This window comes from Chenopodium album, chromosome 16 (assembly GCF_948465745.1).
Source record: "Chenopodium album chromosome 16, dcCheAlbu1.1, whole genome shotgun sequence".
In the NCBI taxonomy this organism is placed as follows: Eukaryota; Viridiplantae; Streptophyta; class Magnoliopsida; order Caryophyllales; family Amaranthaceae; genus Chenopodium; species Chenopodium album.
In genome coordinates this window covers 47,547,589-47,568,899 of record NC_137849.1, presented here as the reverse complement: position 1 = coordinate 47,568,899, position 21,311 = coordinate 47,547,589, and the positions used below count along the sequence as shown (strand labels likewise).

Below are 21,311 nucleotides of genomic sequence, written 5' to 3'. Positions count from 1 at the left end.
AGGAAAAATATTAATACCAAAAAAAAAAAAAAAGTAAGCATATAATTAATCATCAAAAATAAAATTTAATTAAACTAAAAGGGAATGAGCAATGAAAAAAAGAAAAGGAGGAAAAAAATGTACTTACAATATCAAACCATTGAATCAAAACAAAGGTGCAAATGAAAAGGAAGAAGAGAAGTAAGGTAGTTGTTGTTGCACTAAATGACGACGATGATGAAGAAGAAAATTTAGATAACAAATTGAATGAAACCATTTTTCTTTTCTTTTTATGTGAAGTACTATTTGAAGAAGAAGATTCAATGTCTTCCATTTTCTCTGTTTTTTTCCTCATTCTTTGTTTGAACAAATAATAATACATTTGTGTAAACATATACTTATACTAGACTTTCCTCAAAAAAAAAAAACCTATACTAGACTTGTTCATGGGCTGGCCTTGGCTTAAAAGGTGGTCCTCTTCTGGTTGGGCCCAAGTTTGGGCTAAAAAAGTAAAACTATTTTTTCAGAAAAAATAATAATGGGAACTTAAGTATGTACTTTTATTACTTTTATTTTTTCAATTAATATAACCTACGTTTTCTTTATCACGCCTGTCAAAACACAAATTTAACAATTAATATTTATAATTATTAACATTGTAAAAATTATAAAAACTGGATATTAATAAAATTTAGGTTGAAAAGATTCAAATAACTTCACACATAACGTGTTTTATCGTAGCCAAATATTACAAATGTTCATGTCTGAATTTCTAGCCCAAAAACTCTCTCAAAAAAAAAAAAAAAAGTTGATTATGGACGGACTAGCTTGTGTCTAATTCTTTTGCCATATCATACTTTTTCTCTCAAAATTCCCAATCACTTTTTCTTTCTCTCTATCTCTCTAACCCCATATACATATTTATACTTTCAATTATTAGTTTTAAGAAATGTTTAACTTTCTTAATTCCCATACAAAATGAGAAATAAGTATGTAATAAAAGGACGAAGGGAGGATGTTGTAAGAAGAGATTTGTCGTAACACGATAATTCAAAAATTGACAGTTATTTTGTAAATAAAATAAAAAAAATGACAGTTATTAGTGCATTGGTATCCTAAAAAAATCAACGTCAGAAATGCATTAATACTTTATATGACATTATAACCACGTTTTAACATTTGAGTCTAAAATTAAAAGCATACATTGTCTCAAGTATGAAATTATGGTAAATTAAGCACTTCCCTTTTCCCACATCTCAACAACTTGTTTTATCTTGGCATTTCGGTCAACAATAGCTTGTAGTGTGTTTGGATCATAAGGTGGAGGAAGTTTACATGGGCCATGTTTGGAAAGCCCATTAACCATAGTCTCTTTTTTAAAAGTAGCCTCCAAACCCATTGGGCTGCATGCAAATTTCTCAGAGCATAGCTCAATGGCCCCTTCGGTTATAGTGGGCCTATACTTTAGTAGTTTTGCATATTCATTTAACAAATGATACATGTAATCATACACATTTTCCATCTTTATTTGATCGAATATGAATTTGCTTCCTTCTTTTCCAATCTCTTGAGCCTGTTTATACATCCATCAATTCAATTTTAAAATTAATAATATAAGATTAAAAATAAATAAATTAGATTCTTATTTCGGAATTATTTTGAATTTTTAAATTGACATTTTCTTTGTTTAAGAGGGAAACTAACCTTATGGGTGTTTTTATTGCCCCAATCAACAGCAAATTTGATAGAATGACACAAATTATCAGGGTTTGCGGGCCAATAATGCATCATAGGAATTAAGCTTCTTGTAAAAAATCCATAATATTTAGGGTTTATCAAAATGGTCATGGAATCACAAGCTAGAATGTATTTTTCACTCACTGACCATGAATACCCTTCCATATATATCTTGTATCTGCAAAAATAAAAAAAATAAAAAAATAAATAAATTGTAATTTCACTAATTCTTATATATGGTTGCCACATTGTTCAGTCAATGTTATAGGTGTTACTTCGTTAGTTTTATATTGTTACTCAGTCAGTGATATAGGGGTTACTATGTTCTTTTGCAAGAGGTCACACGGTGTGGCAAACCATATTAAAAAAATAGCTCTATTGTAATTTAGACCTTAATTTAAAACAAAAAAAGTTCAATGTTAAAAGCAAACATACCTATGACTACATTGCTTTGACAAATTAGAGTTCCTAAACCCTTCTTTTTCTTCCTTGCGCCAATCCTGTCAATGTGCACTGCATTAGTTAGCACTACACTTCTGTTAAGCATAATTTTGATCATTTTTTATTTTCATTTTTCGATTACAACTTTATTAGGAGTTTGTGAACGTTGTCCATATACATAAACGTAACATTGTACACACAAGAAATTAAAAACTCTTGCATTACTTATGGTTATATAGAGTAATAAGGATTGTAATTACCTGTTTGACAATTACAACATTCCAATCATTTGTGGAATTACATTTCTTAAGCTCGCGTCTTGGAGCGATATACACATTTCCTTTCCAATAAGCATAGGGCTCCCTAGAAGTCCAATTTTTCACAAGGTTGCCTTCTTTGATATCCTTCAACAAGGGCACCCATGGCTTTATATTAATTTCCGGCCTGAAAGTTTGCAAAAGACATTTACACATACATGATTATACACTAAGAGCAATGCCTAATAATACAGCTTAGACATGATATGATTGATATTCATAACTAGTGACAGAGGCGGATCTACTAAGTTTGAAGGGATACTTAGTGAATAATTATAAAGACATAACCTTTTATATCATCAATATAACTAAATCTTAAACTAAAAAAAAAGAAATCTAAAATAATTTTGGTGGGGCCCGTGCCAGCCAGGCACCTTCATAGAGCCGCCATTGACTAGTGATTCATCTCTTGGATGAAATGTAACATACTACATACATAATTGAAATAATTGATGACTTACCATCCCCAAAAAGACCAATCAGGGAAGACAATATCATACGTAGAATCATCCCCACAATAATGAAATTGTGGAGGTGCAAAGGCGGCCTTTGTTCCTTTATAATCGTCTTTTTTGATGGTTGTTAGATCATGACATTGGAACACCAAATCGAGGTCAGGCAGTCTACCAGGGTACAACTTAAGGAGTTGCAATATGCCCCATAATGTATAAGTATCCCTTGTTTGGTAAGCCTTACCATATTGCTTAACATAAGCTATTCCATTCACAATAACCAATCTAAAATGTGTACCATTTTCTTGCAAACTCTCCACCATTTCTCTTGTAATACCCTTCTCCTTCCATATATTCAAGTCTTCGTGTATCCATCTAAAGTACTCAGGGCATTGTATGTCAATTATTAAAGTTATGTACAAGTTACATTGTTAGAAGGGGTAATCAAGCAAAGCTTATTGTGCAACCCCTGACCTCTATTTCGGTATTTCCCTTCCCTCGCCCCTTTGCCCGGTTGCACCCCCCTCAAGGTTCGAACCTTTGCTAATGTATCCTAACATGGAGTTTAAACTATAGTCCCGCATAGGGATGGCTATTCAGTTCGGATTCGACCCTACTCCGCCCCGATCCAAGGTAAAAAATCCGCTCTGAGTCCGAGAAAAAAGTAATCCGAGTTCGACTCCGTTAAAATAATTCGACTCCGAGCCGGAGGAGGGTCGGAATCGGATCCTACAAAAAATCCGAGAAAAAATCCGACTCTGACAAATGTCCGACTCTGACGGATTATCCGACTCCGATATATATTGGATTTTGTGTGGGTCATGGTGGCATTGGGTGTGCCGGTGTGGGTTGTATAGGCCCATATAGCCCAATTTCTCAAAGTATATTGACTAACGAAAAAAAACTCGGAGTCGGGTCGGGTCGAATCGGAGTCAAAGTCGGAGTCGGTGGTCGGATATTGAAGCGGAGTCGGATGTCGTAGTCGGAGTCAAATTTAGCCTCCGACTTCCTGTAGGATCGGAGTCGGATTTAGCATAATCCGCTACGAGTTCGACTCGTTGCCATCCCTAGTCCCACATCTATTAACTATTACTAAAATAGAAGTTGGTGACATCACCATTGCCCACGTGTCGCTTTCTCAATAAAAATTTTCCCACCTAAATACAATGATGATGTCATTATTTATTTATTTATTTTTTAAAGCTATCATATTTAACATTTTTGAAATTTAAATGTTGGAAACTTCTACATTACAACTAAACTCTATCAATTTATCGCAGGAAATTGAAACAATTTTAAATAGCACACTAATAAATGACCTCTTATATTAAACTATGAATTAGACAACGTTGAACAGTACTATATCATATTTTGATTAAAATAAAAAAAACTTTAAATTACAAAATATACGTAATTCTTATTTATATTCATGTATAATAGCGATTTATTTTTAAAATGTACAAATTAAAAATAGGCTTTATATAAACCGTGCATTTCACGGATTCTAACCTAGTTGAAGATATAAAGGGAGAATGAATGAATAAAAATAAAAAATATATAGGCTGCTACTTCAACTATCACCAATTACTCGATTAGTTTGAATATGAAACTCTATTAGGCTTATATGTGGTCAACTGGTCATACTCTACTCTAATGCTGACTAATTTTTACTGTGATAATGTTTGACCATTAATTATTTTAATTATTTGATTTTTCTAACTTTTGTCCATTAATTATCACCCAATAAGACAACAAATTAATATTTAATATTTTCTTTTGTAAAATCTTTGACTCCCTTAATTAGGTAAGAAAATTGTGTCAAAATAAGTGAGTTATACACTCCAATATTCCCTTAATTGCTTCCCCCCCCCCCCCCCCCCCTCAAAATCTTATATATTAGGTATGCTAATTAAGAATATATAGTTTCCAATTATCAATATTCTCTTTGATTTGCATCCCCTCGTAATCTCATCATTGGCCATGTCATAGAGGACTAGGGTTGTATTTTATATATTCACCTGATTTTTACTTATCTGATTTTATCTGAATTTATTAGCCCTTATTAGAACTTATTTTAGTTATAAATTGAGGGTAAATTGAGGGTAACCTTGATTAATCCTTATCATAACTTATTTAAACTTATTAAACTTTATCTGAACTTATTAAATTTTATCTAAACTTATATTTCCTAAAATAAGTGAAAATAAGGTGAACAGAACAGGGTCTATGACTTAAAAATTGTTGAAAAAAAGGTAAGGGATGATCAACGACATTACAACAACATTGTTAAAATGTACGGAATAGTATTATTACAGTGAATGAACTTGAAGATTCTATCAAAAACAAATTTCTAAGGAGAATGAACAGTGGAAAGACGAAAAAGATAAGAGAGAAAATAGACTTACAACATCAAACCATCGAGTGAAAACAAGGGTACAAATGAAGAAGAAGAGGAGGAGCAAGGTAGTTGTTGTTGCAGTAAGACGAATTAATTTCGATGACGATGATGAAGGAGGAGAAGAAGCAGCTAAATTTAAATGAATCCAATTTCTTTTTATTCCCATTTGAGACATTATTTGAAGAAGAGGAAACAAATTCTTCCATTTTCTCTGTTTTTCGTCTCTTTTTTGAACAAATAATAATACACTAGGAAATGTTTGAATATATACTTATACATCAAAAAATACCATGAGATGTAAATCATATAATTTGGTTGTTAAATGATACGGAGTATATGAAATACTTTGTAGATACTCTTTTTATCTATTTTTAAAGGTGATTATTTGAGTTTGGACAAGAAAGCAGGTTAGGCCTAAACGGCTAAACTTCATAATTTGTCTAGTGAATTAAATGTAGCAAAATCAAGTAAGCCCATTGGGCTGCATGCAAATTTATCGGAGCGCAGCTCTATGGCCCCTTCGGTTAAAGTGGGCCTTAGTGGTTTTGCATATCTATACTACTCGTAATAATTTTAAAAAAGGAAAATATCCTTAAAATGTGCCATTTGTCATGATTTTTTCTTTTTTCTTTTCCTATAATTTACATAAGATATGTAAAATCCATTTACATAAGGAAAAAAATTATGTAGTATATTAATTTCGGAAAGAAGATGTCTCTACACTAAATACATATGGAAGAAAAAAAAAAAAAAAAAAAAACCTATTTCTACAATTCTACTTCTATGTCTTTTTTTTTGTTACAAATTGAATTATGAATGCAGTTTTACAAATATTAATCTCAAAAATGTGGTAAATTAGCCACTTCCTTTTTCCCACATCTCAACAACTTCCTTGATCTTGTCATTTTGCTTACGAATAGATTTAAGGGTTTGCGGATCATATGGTGGGGGAAGTTTACATGGGCCTTTTTCTGAAGGCCCATTAACCATGGTCTCTTTTTTATACGTTGTCTCCAAGCCCATTGGGCTGCATGCAAATATTTGGGAGCATAACTCAATGGCCCCTTCGGGTACGGTGGGCCTATACCTTAGTAGCTTTGCATATCCATCCAACAAATGAAACATGTAATCATACACATTTTCCATCTTTATTTGATCGAATATGAATTTGCTTCCTTCTTTTCCAATCTCTTGAGCCTGTTTATCCATCAATTAATTCAATTTCAGAAATTAAAAAAAGGAGGAAATATACGCTAATAATTTATGGATGGTATAGACTATAGACCTTATATTATGATGCATTGTAATTTGGGAGATTAAATTAAAAGGAGTATTTTAAAAGATGAATTGACATTTTGTTACTTACCTTGTCAGTGTTGTTGTTGCCCCAATTTACAGCAAACTTGATGGAATGACATAGATTATTAGGGTTTACGGGCCAATAATGCTTCATAGGAATTAAGCTTCTTGTAAAAAATTCATAGTATGTAGGGTTTATGAGAAGGGTCATGGAATCACAAGCTAAGATGTATTTCTCACTAACTGACCATGCATTTCCTTCCATATATATCTTGTATCTACATATAAATCACACAAATTAAATTTTATAATTTAAAAAAATAAAAGTCTTAGCAAAAATTAAAATGAAAGACCTACTTATTACCTATGAGTACATTGCTTTGACAAATCAGAGTTCTTAAATCCCTCTGCAACCTCCTTGCCCCAATTCTGCCAAATGAACACTGTTTTAATAAGCTATATTAAGCATGACTATATCTATATGCACGTGATACGTATTTCAAATTTCATGAGTATTTTCTGCTTTCTATTAGAAAGAAAGAAAGGAAAAAAAAAAAAAAAAGGATTGTATACAATTCACTTGAATTTTGTATCTTGATCTTAACAATTTCCATAAGCAAAAATGTTTAGCATTGCTTTTAAGGGTATGGAACAAATTAGTACTTAGAATATGGAACAAATTAGTACTTAGATTGTTATTACCTGGTTAACAATTTTAGCATTCCAATCTTTTATAGAATTGCATTTCCCAAGTTTCTGTCTTGGACCAGTATGCAAGTTACCTTTCCAAAAAGCATAGGGCTCCCTAGAAGTCCAGTTCTTCATCGCGTTACCTTCTTTAAAATCTTTCTCCAAGGGCACCCATGGCTTTATATTAATATCCGGCCTGAAACAATACAAAATAAAGACATTATTAATTTACATATGATTACAACATAAATTAAAAGATTCATCCTTGATGAATATTGCTAGACGTATATGATGATATGATGTTTGTATATACTTGTTCTTATCATGTCAGTGCATGTCAGTGTTGTTATAGCATGTAACGTGCAACATATGTAACACCTCTCGAAACTAAATATTTCCTCCGTTCTTTTAATATTGCACCACATACCTTTTAAGAAAGTTTCATAAATATTGCACCCTTTCTATTTTAGGACAAAAATTATCTCTGTTCAAATTGCAAATACCCAACTTATTATCTAGTCTATGTTACGACACTTTTGTATTTTTACGTTTCCCTCTCTTGCTTTTTGCCTCTACCAAATTTATTATGCCCAACTTGTATGGAGCAATAATAGATAAACGGAGGAAGTATATTTAAAGAGATTGATGAATAATTACCATCCCCAAAAAGACCAATCGGGAAAGACGATATCAAACGTGGAATCATCCCCACAATAATGAAATTGTGGAGGTGCAAAGGCGGCTTTTCTTCCTTTATATTTGTCTTTCTTGATGGATGCTTGATCATGGCATTGAAACACCAAATCGAGGTCAGGTAATCTACCAGGGTACAACTTAAGGAGCTGCAATATACCCCAAAATGTGTACGTATCCCTTGTTTGGAACGCCTTTGCGTATCTCTTTACATAGGCCGTTCCATTCACAATAACGAGTCTAAAATGAGTAACATCTTTTAGACTCTCCACCATTTCTCTTGTAATCCCTTTCTTGTTCCATGTCTTTAAGTCTTCGTGTATCCATCGAAAGTACTCGGGGCATGTTTCGTTCGATGTAAAGGTGTGATCGGGTGTAGGAGGGTAGTTTGATGGGCATGTTATAGTCATGTTGCTTGAGGTGCAGTTGAGGAAATACTCATCTCTCTTTGGGTACTCATGTTTGTTGTGGTTTGAGAACATTGAGAAGGTGAATGACCCTGAGCTGCTTGCTAAAGTTGACTGAGAAAAATGCATCAAAAATAATTAACATAATTACACAATAAAATAAAATAAATTTTGTTTAGCGTTATGTATAAGGTAATTCTTAAAAAACTGACAAGTATCAATACATTGATTGGTATTCTATCAACAAGAAAAATACATTGAGATTTTATATGACATGACAACCATACATGTTTCACCATTCGAGTCTAGCTAGCAAATGTAAAATTTTATTATTAGACGTATAGCTAGAAATGATATTGAAAATTCCATAATCTATAATCCTAACAATTCTTAACCAACCATATATTTATAAAAAGAAAATATCTTTTCTATTACATATAGAACACCCAGTTATTTGGAATTGGTCCAATCAAGATATACAGAACATTGAACATTCATGTACAATGTTATAACAAAAGTTGTTGATCTCAACTAGGTAAATGTAAACCAATACTAAAACCAAATCTTTTTAATTTCCATCCATATATAGTCCCATCCATGAGGACCATGACTGTCTACCCCTATTTTCTATCCTAAGCCGTGACTTTTTTTTTGACACAAGGATTCCGTAGAACCGGTTATTGTATAGGGTAACCTGATGGGATAAAAAGGTTTTTATTAAAACTGGACAAATTCATTATTAGACTAGGTTACCCGACCTATACAAAATCTCCTACATTCTACTTTGTATATTTTTATGGTTTATATTGACCCTCTAGGCCTCTATATAGCAACCTACAAGGTTACGATCCATATTTGACCCAATTAAAAGTGATCATATTTTGACATGACCCACGCCCACAATTACCAAGCCTAGTCCTAGGCGGGCAATCCTCTCTGTTTCCCTTCCCTCGCCCCCTTTTCCTAGTTACGTTGTATAATCATCATTGTATTGACATAAATATGGTTATGCAAATGCAAATATAAGTGTATGTGAAAGTAAGGGATAACTCAAGTGGTTAAAGCTTTTCTCCCGATTTCAGGTGATTATGAGATCAATTCTCACCCCCGCCCTTGTGGTTCCCTAATCACCAAAATAAAGTGTATATATAAAAGTGTGTATATATATAAAGTGTATTTTTTTTTTCTCTCCATTAATTTCGGAATTTTACACATCGGATGATGATTAACTATAGTCCTTTTATATAAATGGATCAGCCACACTTTTATTTTATTTTTTGTACGTTTAAGTAAAGTTGAGGCTAGAAAGTAAAGTTGGACCACCACCACGTACTAGTAAGTTATTGGTTGCTTTACAGTGTAGTTTTCAAAGGTTTTGATTGGAAATCTCCTTACAAATCAACCAATTGAATTCATCGAAGGAGTCACTAAATACGAGAATATTAAAACCATTACTATCTGAGTATCTGATTTGAAAGAGCTAATTTAGGAGTATACATCAAAAATTACTTGATCGATTTGTCTATTGCTCAAAAGTTGACTTTGTAGCACTTGTTATCCAATATCTATAATTGCATATCTTCAATATTTTGATTATTAAGTCATGTTCTCTTAACTTAATATTTATGGAACTTAAATTATTTTACTGCACTTAATTTATTTTTACATTATAGTGATTAAAATTATTTTTACCAATTCTCTTTTATATTATTTGATCCTTAAAATTACAAATTTTATCAAAATATGGAACTTACATCACTAAAATATTTCTCTAAATTTAAATTCACTAAAATCAACTTTGCATATGAAATCATGAACACCGCAACATTTCAATATCGCCGACTATGTTAGAGATTAACTTGTAACAAAGTATCAAGCTAGTAATACGTCAAGAAAACTATGTATCTATGTCATTAATGGGTGACAATTATCTCATTGTGAATTGTGGCGGGAGCCAAAAACTGACTCGACTGACTTGGGAAAAAAAAATTCTAGATTTCTAACTTGTATGGACCTAATGAATTAACATGATCAACTAGACTTTGAAATAAACCTATTTAATCTGATCTCACCGAATTCGTCCCACTTACTCAAATTAACACCTTTAACTTGTAAATCTTGTAAATACCTTATTATTTTGTTACAGTTGCTGCATATATAACTTAGTACGGAGTAATTTATAGCCTTTATAGGACAATAAAAATTGGCCCATATGCTTTAACTTTTAAGAAATCTCAAAAACTGCCTATTTGTCAATACCAATTAAACAAGTTAAACCTATATTGTTACTCCATTAAAGCCCACCGTACCACGAAAAACCAAAATTTCAAAGTTGTCTACACCCCACCCAAAAAAGAGAGGAAAAAAAAAAAGCAAGTTATGTATCAAAGTACAAGAATCATGATCATATGAAATTACTCAAGAAAATCAAAAACATATAAGTAATAAACAAGGTAAGAATAATCACTACAACAATTATGAACATAATCAAGTCATACCATGCATCATATAATTCATAAACCATCATTTATCATGGTAATAACTTTAAATTAAACATTAAATTCAATCAATCATAAATACCAAAATTATATGAATTGATTAAAAACTCAAAGGAAAAAAGAAAATGAGTAAAAAAAAAATGGACTTACAATATCAGACCATCGAGTGAAAACAAGGGTACATATGAAAAGGAAGAAGAGAAGCAAAGAAGCTGTTGTTGCGGAAAATCTATTCGATTTCGACGATGACGATGAAGAAAAAGAACAAACTTGTAATTTGAATGAATCCCATAATTTTTTCATACTATTTGAGTCATTGTTTGAAGAGGGAGAAGTAGAATACTCTTCCATCTTCTCTGTTTTTATTTTTTTCTTTAGTTGAACAGTTGGTGATTCATGCACTAAGAAATGTGTAAACTTATACGAGTATATATACACCAAAATATACCATATGATGTAATATGGTTGATTAATGACATAGATAATTTAACAATAATAACAACAATAATAATATTAATGAGGTTGAATTTTCTTGGGAGTGAAAGAAAAAAAGAAAGGTTAAGTTGTCATAAGGTATGGGGATAATATTAGTTAATAGTTAGTCTTACGTTTGACATTAACGTGCGGAAGATTCAAGATTTTTCTTATTTATTTATTTATTCTTTGTTTTAATGGCAAGAAAAAAGCTCCAATAATAATCTTTATTGATATTACCTAATTATCATACTTTATCATATAATTTAACTATGTTCATAAATGATTTTATTTGTTTGAATATGATATCACGTGTAGTTCTTTATTATTATTAAATGTTTAATTTATTTTTGGGTCTAGGGTCTTAATAACCCAAGTGAATTTCAATGGGGTAAAAGCTTTTTAGAAGTGATTATTACTCTGTATAAAATTTGTATTCTTGTATTAATGGAAATTAAATAACCGAGCAAAGCTCGAATTCTCTAATAATTTTTTCTAATAAATGACTTTACGGTGTATTAGAGTCATAATATACTCGTAGTAAAAAGTAGGTTACATTTTAAGACTTTTATCAACTGAGTTGATTACATCAAATTTCTCTCTTAAAGTAATAGTTATACATCAGACTTTTTTTAAGAGGTGTCACGCCTTAGCCCCTTAGGGAATTAGGGTAACAAACTTTGCACCGAGACCTCCGAAAGTAACGATGTTACGTCTTGCTCCCTGACCTCAGACATTTGTTTTATGGCACATAATATACGTTGAGTAGACCTACTATTTAAACTTGGAAATCACATAAATTAGACTTTAAAATGTACATTGATTTGGCCGAGTTTACCTTAAAAAATAAGGATCCTTAACCTTAGCTTAGCTTATAGTGTGTCTTGTACTTTAAAAAGAAATCATTTACATGTTTTAAAACCAATCATCAATTAAAAAGTACCCCAGATTTAGCCTCGGGTTAAATGATGTGATTAGCCAAAGATATGATTAATTAAGATTAGATGAGTATTAAATCATTAACAAGATTTGACTTGGATCAACTAAGGAATTTGGTCGATAATTAAGTACAATAAGCACAAGCAGGTGATTAGGAGACTAATTAAAATTAATTAATTATTTGTTAAGCAAACGAGCTGGTTGCTGATTTGCTTTCAGCTTAATCCTCGCACCCTTCAATTCTTTTATGCTCTCAAGTCTGGATGTTGCAGAAACAGACAAAACTACTTCTATTTGATATTTGGTAATCACTTATGAATTAACGTGAAGATGAGATTAGTTAGGAATAAGGGCTCCGCCCAATGACGATCAATGGACACATCCTACTGGAGCTAGAGCAAGAGAATATTGTATAACCGATAAGATTTTGGCTAGTGGTTAAGACTGAGGGTCCCTATATGAGGTCACGAGTGCAAATTCCCCCACCATGGTCAAACTATGTTATTTATTCTACGTTAAAAATCAACACATGTTAACTAATAAGAACTGGATGAAGTATTAGACATAGATATTCTGATTAAAAAAAACAAAAAAAAAGTATAGATGACAATCAATAAACCAGATACATTCTATTTAACACGTAGTATGTAGTACACATGGAATACAAACAAATAGTCGCTGACAAAAAAAATTGATACACTGTATATACTACATATTATACAACATCATTGTCTAAGATCTGAAGCCCTTTGATCCTCTTTCATTTGAAATGTAACCATATTCAACTTTTTTTTTTTTTTTTTTTTTTCTTTTTTTTTTTTCTTTTTCCATTTTCTAACAACACTTTAAGCTTAATTAGGTCAATCTACCGTGCAAAGTTGGAGCCTTAAGATGCCGTCTACTAAACAAATCCTTCTAGGAGGCGTACATAAACGTGTTTCATTTTGTTGCTAGACTTTGTCCAAGGTTGTAACGTTTGTTGTTGGTGCATATTAATTCCTATCACCACCACCTCCTCTGCGTCCTTTGTTCAATTTCCGTTTCATCTTAACCTCATAAATCTTCGCTAGAACTCCCCTGCACCACCCACCCATCCACGCGCCTTCTTACACTATCTTGTTTTTCCAAGAAAGCCTTAATAACTTGAGGTGCTTGAGGAGGTTCTAATATACATGGGTTTGTATTAGAAGGTCCCTTAACCATATTGTCTAGTCTAAATTGCTTTTGTAGCCCTTCTTGAAGGCAAGCCATATCCTCCAAGCACGTTTCATTAACTCCTGGTGGCACAGTTGGTTTATACCTTAATAGTTTCGCGTACTCATTCAACAAATGAAACATGTAATCGTAGACATTTTCCATGGTTAATTGTTCTTGGACAAATTTGCTGCCCGCTTTTCCAATCTTTTGTGCCTGTTGATTACATAAACAAAGACGAATATAGTGAATTATCGGTGTATGATCTCAAGACCATGTTACTAAAAGTTTAAAATCTGTAACATTTTACCTTTTCTGTATGCTTGTTACCCCAATCAACAGCAAACTTCAGGGACTTGCATAAGTTCTCAGGATTAGGATTAATAGGCCAAAAATGCTTCATGGGTATTAAGCTTCTTGTAAAGAACTCATACCACTTAGGTGTTACAAGAAGTGCTAGAGAATTACATGCTAGAATATATTTCTCACTCACAGACCACGCGATTCCTTCAATATAGATCTTGTACCTTTTCAAGAAAAAATAGATTACAATAAGAACATGTATAGTGCACAGTTCTGTTTAGGAGATTAACCATTAGACATTGGGTAAATCCCTGTTTCTCTTCTTGATAAACATGAAATGCATCTCAAGGGGGTAGTTTTGTATTTTAAGGCCTAGTTATTGGGGGTACGATCGTCTTTCTATAATATCACATAGAATAGAGGTGACTTGGGCTAACAAAGTTTTGTTGACGGCGTTATTAAAGTACAACAACTTCCTTTGAAGTCCCATTTACTCCAACCTCAACAAATATGTAGAATCTTCTTCCTATTTTACTACTACTCTTCTTCTCATCATTTATTGAACTTATAATTCTAGAATTGTAGATATGCAAGGTTGTTGGTGGTTGCAATGTCAAGCACAATAGCTGAATTGAAATATACATAGCAAAAGTTCCGAATTTTCTGTGAATAACACCGAGAATCCGAGGAGCATCTTCATTGGAGTTTCAGAAGCTCCAAGGCTACTTCAATGGAGGAAGTTGACACCCTTACCCTTTGGGGTTGATTTTGCCCTTTTTTCTCCCCTTTATCTTAGGGTTTTCGTTTAAATTCGGCGGCATAGCCGCCGGAAATGGTGGTGTTGGTGGGAGATGGGTGAGGATGAAAGCTCGAGCTCCTTTAATGGAGCTTGATGTAAGAAAAGGAGGAAGAAGAAGAATAGTGTGTTAATTACAAATGGTGACCGAATAATTAACAGAATCTTCACATTTCTGAGTGGAAATCACAGTCAGCAAATAAATTAGTATAAATTGCTTTTCCCAATGCAAATAATAACCAAAATGCCACTAGAGATACACTCCATGTTTCTCAAGAAGAGAAATTGGGGCTCGCCCTTAGACATTTACTCCGTATATAATCACTACAAGAAACAAAGGAAATCGCGGTCTAGTATGATTACCAACCTATGGACACATTGATCAGCTAAATTTGACGACTTGAAGCCCAACTTAGTTTCTTGCTCCCAATCCTGCAAGTGCAAAATAGTCCATATGATCACATTAGCTTAAGTAGATTATTGTAAAAACGCGTGTATAAGCTTTTAGGCTACGACGATTTAGTTTAGGATTAGTGTTACCTGAGTAGCAATCTGAGTTTTCCACTGGTCAGTAGAATTGCACTGAAGAAGCTTAATTCTGTCACCCATATCAGCATTCCCTTTCCAAAAGGCGAAAGGTAACCTATTCATCCATGAAACTCTATTGTTTCCTTCTGCTAAATCCTTCTTCAATCCTTCCCACCCTTTTATGTTAATCTCTGGCCTATAATGAACAAAAAAAATCAGGATACAGAACAAACATACGCGATTATATACTTGGTATGATAAGTCTAGCTTAGAGTAATCGAGTATGGCCTAGTCCAAGTTGGGCAGCCTCGCTCATGATCAGGTCGAAAATAGAAGTGTTTATATTTCTTAAAATAAGGGTTCTTAGCTTCTTACCAGCCCCAAAAAGACCAGTCAGGAAACACTATATCAAGAGTATCATCATCTCCGCAATAATGAAACAAAGGAGGAGCATTCGATTCATGTCCGGTGTAGTTACTCTTGCGAACCACAGGAACATCCCCTGCCTCGAACATGATATCCAAGTCAGGTAGCTTCCCTGGATAAAGTCTTAGAAGCTGCAGTATTCCCCAAATGGTAAAAACATCCCTTGTTTGATAAGCATCTCTATATTTTTCCCAATACACCTTACCATCAACCACAACTAGTCTAAAAAACGCGAATTCTTTAGCTGCTTCAACCATGTCCCTAGTGATGCCCGTGTCTCTCCAAGGCCGGAGGTCTTCATGGATCCATTTGAAGTACTCGGGGCATGTTCGGGTTGATGGGTTAGTAGGGTTAAATGTGGTTGGGTAGTAATTGGAAGGGCATGTTTGGGTGGTATTGATCATTTCAGGGGTGCATTGTAAAGGGAATTCTGTTTTTTTAAAAGGATGAGATTGTGTTACAGTTATTTGTTTGGAGCCTGGAAGTGCTTTTCTGATTAATCTTGTTGCTGAAATTGATGGCTGTGTAATCAGAAATGATACATTAGTTTAGTAATGTTTTGTAATACAAGCATGAAGACACGATGTTTTTATAGTCCTTTTTGGACGGGAATCTCTTTAAAGGTATTGGGGTAACGTTAATGTTGATATAGAAATGCATTGAGAATGTCACCCAAATAAAATTAACAAGCACATACGTTACATTACGTTACACAATTGGTCTCTAGGACAAAAGCTGAAAAGGGAATTATCATTTCATCACGATTAATTACAAATTACAATCATGCTATGAAGTTTCAAGATTAATTTCCCAAAATAGTCATAAATTACACAATATGTCAGGCTCTTGATGAATTGTCTTCAAAGTTAAAGAAAATATTTATGAATGGTATATTGAAAAATAGGGATCAGAGACTTACAACGGTCATGTACCGAGTTCCGACAAAGGCACCAACGAGGAGGATGGCATAAAACAGGATAACAGTTGAAGCCCTGCGCTTGAAAGGCCATGTTATGGCTTCTACCAATTGAGAATGCATCTTGAGTTGTATACATTGACCATATTATTGGCAATGTAGGGTGTGGAAATTGAAAAGACCAGAAGAAAAGAGAAAAAAACGTATTTTCTTGTTGAAAAAAGAAATGAAAATTGTAAAAAAGAAGCGCAATTTTCTCTGTCAAACCAGAAAATGCATCACATATTCCTATTCCATAACCTCACACTTTGAAACTTGTCTTATATACTGTCTTTAGCTAGAAATTTTCTCATTTTAATTGCTACTAGGCATGTAATTTTTTCCCTTTAAAATCTTTGTTACGTGACAAGTTTAGGGTAAAGGTTTAATACCATACGAGTAGATTGTAATATTATTTTTCATCATTAATGAGTATTTTCAGATAAAATAAGATTAAATAACATAAATTAAGAAACGATCTTCATACTACCAAGTAAATCATATCATTATGGAAAATTTCCTCTATTATCATTAATTCATCATAACATTATGTTATCCCCGGGGAGCGTCTGAAGATAAATAAAAGGCGTATGTAAGACTATCTACTTGTGCCCATAATCTAATTTGCATTATCCATACATATCAAATTTGTACAAATTAAAAGTTGCAAATCACCGGAATCAACATTATTACGAGCAGTTAGAAAATGAAAAGAAAAAAAAAATAATATACTTCATATAAGGGAGCTAGTAACAAGCCACTTCAGCATTTTTTCATACGTAGTTACAAAACTGATCCGTAACCAATAAATTTCCCTGAAAAAAGGTGCTTATTTACAAAATTGGACAATACTCTGTATATAGTACTGGATCTAAACAAAATTTAAGTATCATCCTACTCTACTCAATCCCTCAACATCCCTAAAAATCTCCTCTCTAGTTTTAAGAAATGTTTGAAGATGATGAGGATCATAAGCAGGAGGAATTGAACAAGGGCTTGTTTGGGAAGGAGCTTTTACTAGGGAATTTAATTTCCACTCTTTTTCTTTGGCAGAAGTTTTGCAAGCCATTGTTTCTGTACAAACTTCTACAGCATTTGGAGGAATAGTTGGCTTGTATTTCATGAGTTTTCCATATTCATTTAACAAATGAAACATGTAATCATAAATGTATTTCATGTTTAACTCCTCTGTTATGAACTTGCTTCCATCCTTTGCTATCTCTTGTGCCTGCATTTTGTTAAGAATTCAAGATCATGATTCAACGATTCGTGGTTTTATTATATTAGATGTTCGAAAATGGAGAAAAATAATCCGAACTATTAACTTTCCTAATTTGTTTATTAGATATTTATGGTCAAGCATGTCTTTAAAACCGTGAGATGTCAAACTGTACAAGCTAAGTAATTTGAGATTAAGAGAAAAGAGGAAAGTGTACCTTGTTTGGATGTTTATTTCCCCAAGTAACAGCAAATTTGATGGATTCACATAATTTGGAGGGATTGATAGGCCAATATTGTTTCAATGGTAGCAAACTTCTTGTATAAAACTCGTAGTATTGTGGTTGTACTAGCAGTAACATTGAATCACAAGCTTGTATGTATTTCTCACTCGTCGACCATGCTTTTCCTTCCATGTATATTTTGTACCTTCATTAACGATCAAAATATGCAATGTAATTAATTATGGTAGAAAACTCAGTACTTCACCATGCCAATGTGGCAATGTGCATTTAAAAGTTCCAATTCAAATTCTAACTTACTAAACTTAGAAGGTGGCTTATTATATTGGGGCGGACTAAAACTGAATTGTGACATATGTTTATAGACTCGCTATCATTTGCACACATTGTGACCCTGTACTTATTTATGTAAATGAAGAAAATAAACTTTACCGGTGGATGCATTGAGCTGCCATATTTGATTGTTCAAAGCCATGATTAACTTCCTCTGGCGAACTCTGAGAGACAAAAAAAGTAACATATAACAAATGAATTCAAATTTGGTTAGGGTCATTTTTTTTTTTTTTTGTCAAAACGTGTGAAAAGTTATGTAAGACATGGAACAACAATAACAAGATACGATATATGGATCATATTTATGTTGGTAAGTTCATGTCAAGTCGGGTTTAAGTTGTTCTAAGTAGTTTAAGGTCGTGTTAAAGATTACTGGGTTGAGGATAAGAAGATTTGTTACCTGATCATAAATCTGAGCTTTTGCTCGAGTTGAATTGCATCTAAGAAGGTCTCTTCTGCTTCCCGTTAAAGAATTACCTTTCCAATAAGCATAGGGCACTCTGTTTACCCATTTCACTTTTTGGTTGCCTTCAATTATGTCATTCAATTGGGTCTCCCATGGCTTTATGTTTTTCTCATGCCTGCAGCACCATAGTAAGATTTAGTACACTCTTAATGCCAATTACAACTACGATAAACATAACTTTAACGATAGCAACTTGAGTCGTGTCTTCTGTTTCCTCCGTCCCATTATAATTGTCTCATTTGATCCAAGAAACTTTCATAATATTACACAAATACGAATATAATCTGTAGAAGAGTACAGTACTTTATTTGCTCCGTACGTATATTTTAATAGACCCCACCTCTTCTGTTTTTAATGATACCACCACACATTACATAATGACATACTTAGACCCCACACATTATTATAAATCAACCATGGCGTAAAATAAAATAATCAATCATTAAAGTAGCATAAAGAGATCTACATTGAGCCCTAACACATCAATTATCAATACATGCCTTGCCTTGCCTCTGTACTTAACTAGATTTGGACTATCTTATTAACAAAAATAAATAGTCGAGATATTTTAGAATGTTTAGATTCACATTTTACAAAATTATAATACTTCTTACATCACCACAAGTATATTGTTGTCTATGAGAATTAACACAACTGTTATAAAAATTTAAACCACATGGAATTAGAAAAAATCGGGAATTTATAACAATTATTTACGGATAGAAGGAGTGTTACGATTTAATTAATAACCGAAATTAAAATAAAAAAAAATTAAAAAAAAAAAGGAGTAAAAGGAGGAACATTACCAACCCCAAAAAGACCAATCTGGAAAAGGAATATCAAAATGTTGATCATCACCACAATAATGAAACATAGGAACAGGGGAAGTGTAATTAGCAGCAGCTTCATCATAATCACTCTTCTTAATCACTGGTTCATCACCACTCTCAAACACTATATCCAAATCAGGCAATTTTCCAGGGTACAATCTTAATAGTTGCAAAATCCCCCAGATTGTGAACATATCTCTTGTTTCATATGTTCTTTTATACCTTTCAAGAAATACTCTTCCTTCCAATATTATTAGCCGGAAAGACGCGACGTTCTTTCCGGCTTCTACTGATTCCTTTGTGATCCCTTTTGATACCCAAGGTCGCAAATCTTCGTGGATCCATCGAAAGTAATTCGGGCACGAGTCGATTGAGGATGATATGATATTTGCCTCATTGACTTCTATTGTGGTTGGGTAGTTGTTTTTAAGGCAACTTTGGTTTGTGCTTGGACAAATGAGGGGGTATTCTCTTGGTTTTGATGAATGTATTGCATTTTTTGGTGTGTTTTGAACTGAGGTTGGGATGTTTTTGTTGCTTGAATCTGGTGAATTGCTGTGATTTGTGATCTTAATTGAAGGCTGGGAAACAAAATCAATGAAATCAACAAACAAGAAACAAGAAATTATAATCAATTTATTGACAATATGTAACTATTTCGAGTTCTGATGGGATTCGGTGCATAAAAATGTCGGTAATGACCAAAACCCAAAAATTAGTATTAAAGTTGATAGACAATACTAACAAAAATAGCAAGAAAGAAGGATTCTCTCTAATTACTCGACCATAAAGTAACGAGCTAAAATATGAGAGGCCGGGGACCTCTCCGGCCTCTCTAAATCTAACTCGAGTAATTAGACCGTCAAGTAACTAGAGAGAATCCTGTTTCGTAAAACATTATGATCAATGTAAAGGACTTACCACAGTGTGATCGAAACGTCGAAGTAGAAGGATGCAACCAAGGAATAGAAAGATGTAAAAATAGAAGAGAATTTTCTTTTTATTGACAGTAAACCAAGCCATATCAATCTTCCCCACCACCATTAGATTTTTTGTGGTGGGTTGATGAACTATTTAGCAACCAAGTTCTTATTCTCAATATTTAGCACCCCAGAAAAAAGAATAATTTAACCAATTACTGATTAAAGACAAAATTATATAATTAATTGTTGCTTTTTCTTGAATGAAAGCATTGCTGTAATATACTAGTACAAAAAAGAAAAATTAAAGTGATGTTGATTTGTTGGCATGTGTTTTTGGTAGTCTTCTGAAGCTTAGTTTGACTTGTAAACAATTTTAATTAATTTTTAATTTTTATTTTGGGTGGTTGAGAAATGGGGAGTGAGAGACATGACTAGCCCATTAGCTTAGCTAATTATACTTTAATATAGTTTTAATACACGTAGTATACTTGGTATAATTTTGTTGGATACATTATTGAGATTCCATTATAAGGTTTTATACACATAATTTAATAGATCAGATTCTTACATCTGACAACGTTTGGTGAAAGATGATGATGCACTTGGTCTTTTGTAAGCCATCGGTGGTAAGAATTTTAAATTTGTAATATTTGACTACTATAATCACTTTCATAATTGATTTGTTTGTTAATGTCAACTAGTTTATTTGGTTAAAGTTTTGAGAGAAATTTTTATGTGAGATCAGACTTATCATTAGTCCAATATATCTGACA

The 21,311-nt window shown here is 32.9% G+C and overlaps 4 protein-coding genes across 4 annotated transcripts; all 4 read right to left on the bottom strand.

Moving 5' to 3' along the window:
- Positions 1-1,210: 1,210 nt before the first annotated feature.
- Positions 1,211-3,264, bottom strand: LOC145584452 (uncharacterized). Its single transcript, XM_081641291.1, has 5 exons — positions 2,936-3,264; positions 2,418-2,601; positions 2,152-2,216; positions 1,684-1,894; positions 1,211-1,552 (listed from the first exon to the last, which is right to left on the bottom strand). The coding sequence occupies exons 1-5, from the start codon at positions 3,247-3,249 to the stop codon at positions 1,211-1,213; spliced, it is 1,116 nt and encodes a 371-aa protein (XP_081497417.1). The 5' UTR covers positions 3,250-3,264.
- Positions 3,265-5,883: 2,619 nt separating this feature from the next.
- On the bottom strand, positions 5,884-11,277 carry LOC145585708 (uncharacterized). The gene is made up of 6 exons (XM_081642419.1): positions 11,062-11,277; positions 7,971-8,527; positions 7,326-7,509; positions 6,988-7,052; positions 6,691-6,901; positions 5,884-6,521 (listed from the first exon to the last, which is right to left on the bottom strand). Exons 1-6 carry the CDS (start codon positions 11,260-11,262, stop codon positions 6,180-6,182), a joined length of 1,560 nt encoding a protein of 519 aa, XP_081498545.1. The 5' UTR covers positions 11,263-11,277; the 3' UTR covers positions 5,884-6,179.
- Positions 11,278-13,377: 2,100 nt separating this feature from the next.
- On the bottom strand, positions 13,378-16,610 carry LOC145584451 (uncharacterized). Its single transcript, XM_081641290.1, has 6 exons — positions 16,491-16,610; positions 15,521-16,092; positions 15,158-15,341; positions 14,985-15,049; positions 13,829-14,045; positions 13,378-13,734 (listed from the first exon to the last, which is right to left on the bottom strand). The coding sequence occupies exons 1-6, from the start codon at positions 16,608-16,610 to the stop codon at positions 13,378-13,380; spliced, it is 1,515 nt and encodes a 504-aa protein (XP_081497416.1).
- A 623-nt stretch (positions 16,611-17,233) lies between these two features.
- On the bottom strand, positions 17,234-20,789 carry LOC145585707 (uncharacterized). Its single transcript, XM_081642418.1, has 6 exons — positions 20,537-20,789; positions 19,592-20,196; positions 18,720-18,900; positions 18,419-18,483; positions 17,963-18,173; positions 17,234-17,754 (listed from the first exon to the last, which is right to left on the bottom strand). The coding sequence occupies exons 1-6, from the start codon at positions 20,657-20,659 to the stop codon at positions 17,416-17,418; spliced, it is 1,524 nt and encodes a 507-aa protein (XP_081498544.1). The 5' UTR covers positions 20,660-20,789; the 3' UTR covers positions 17,234-17,415.
- Positions 20,790-21,311: the final 522 nt, after the last annotated feature.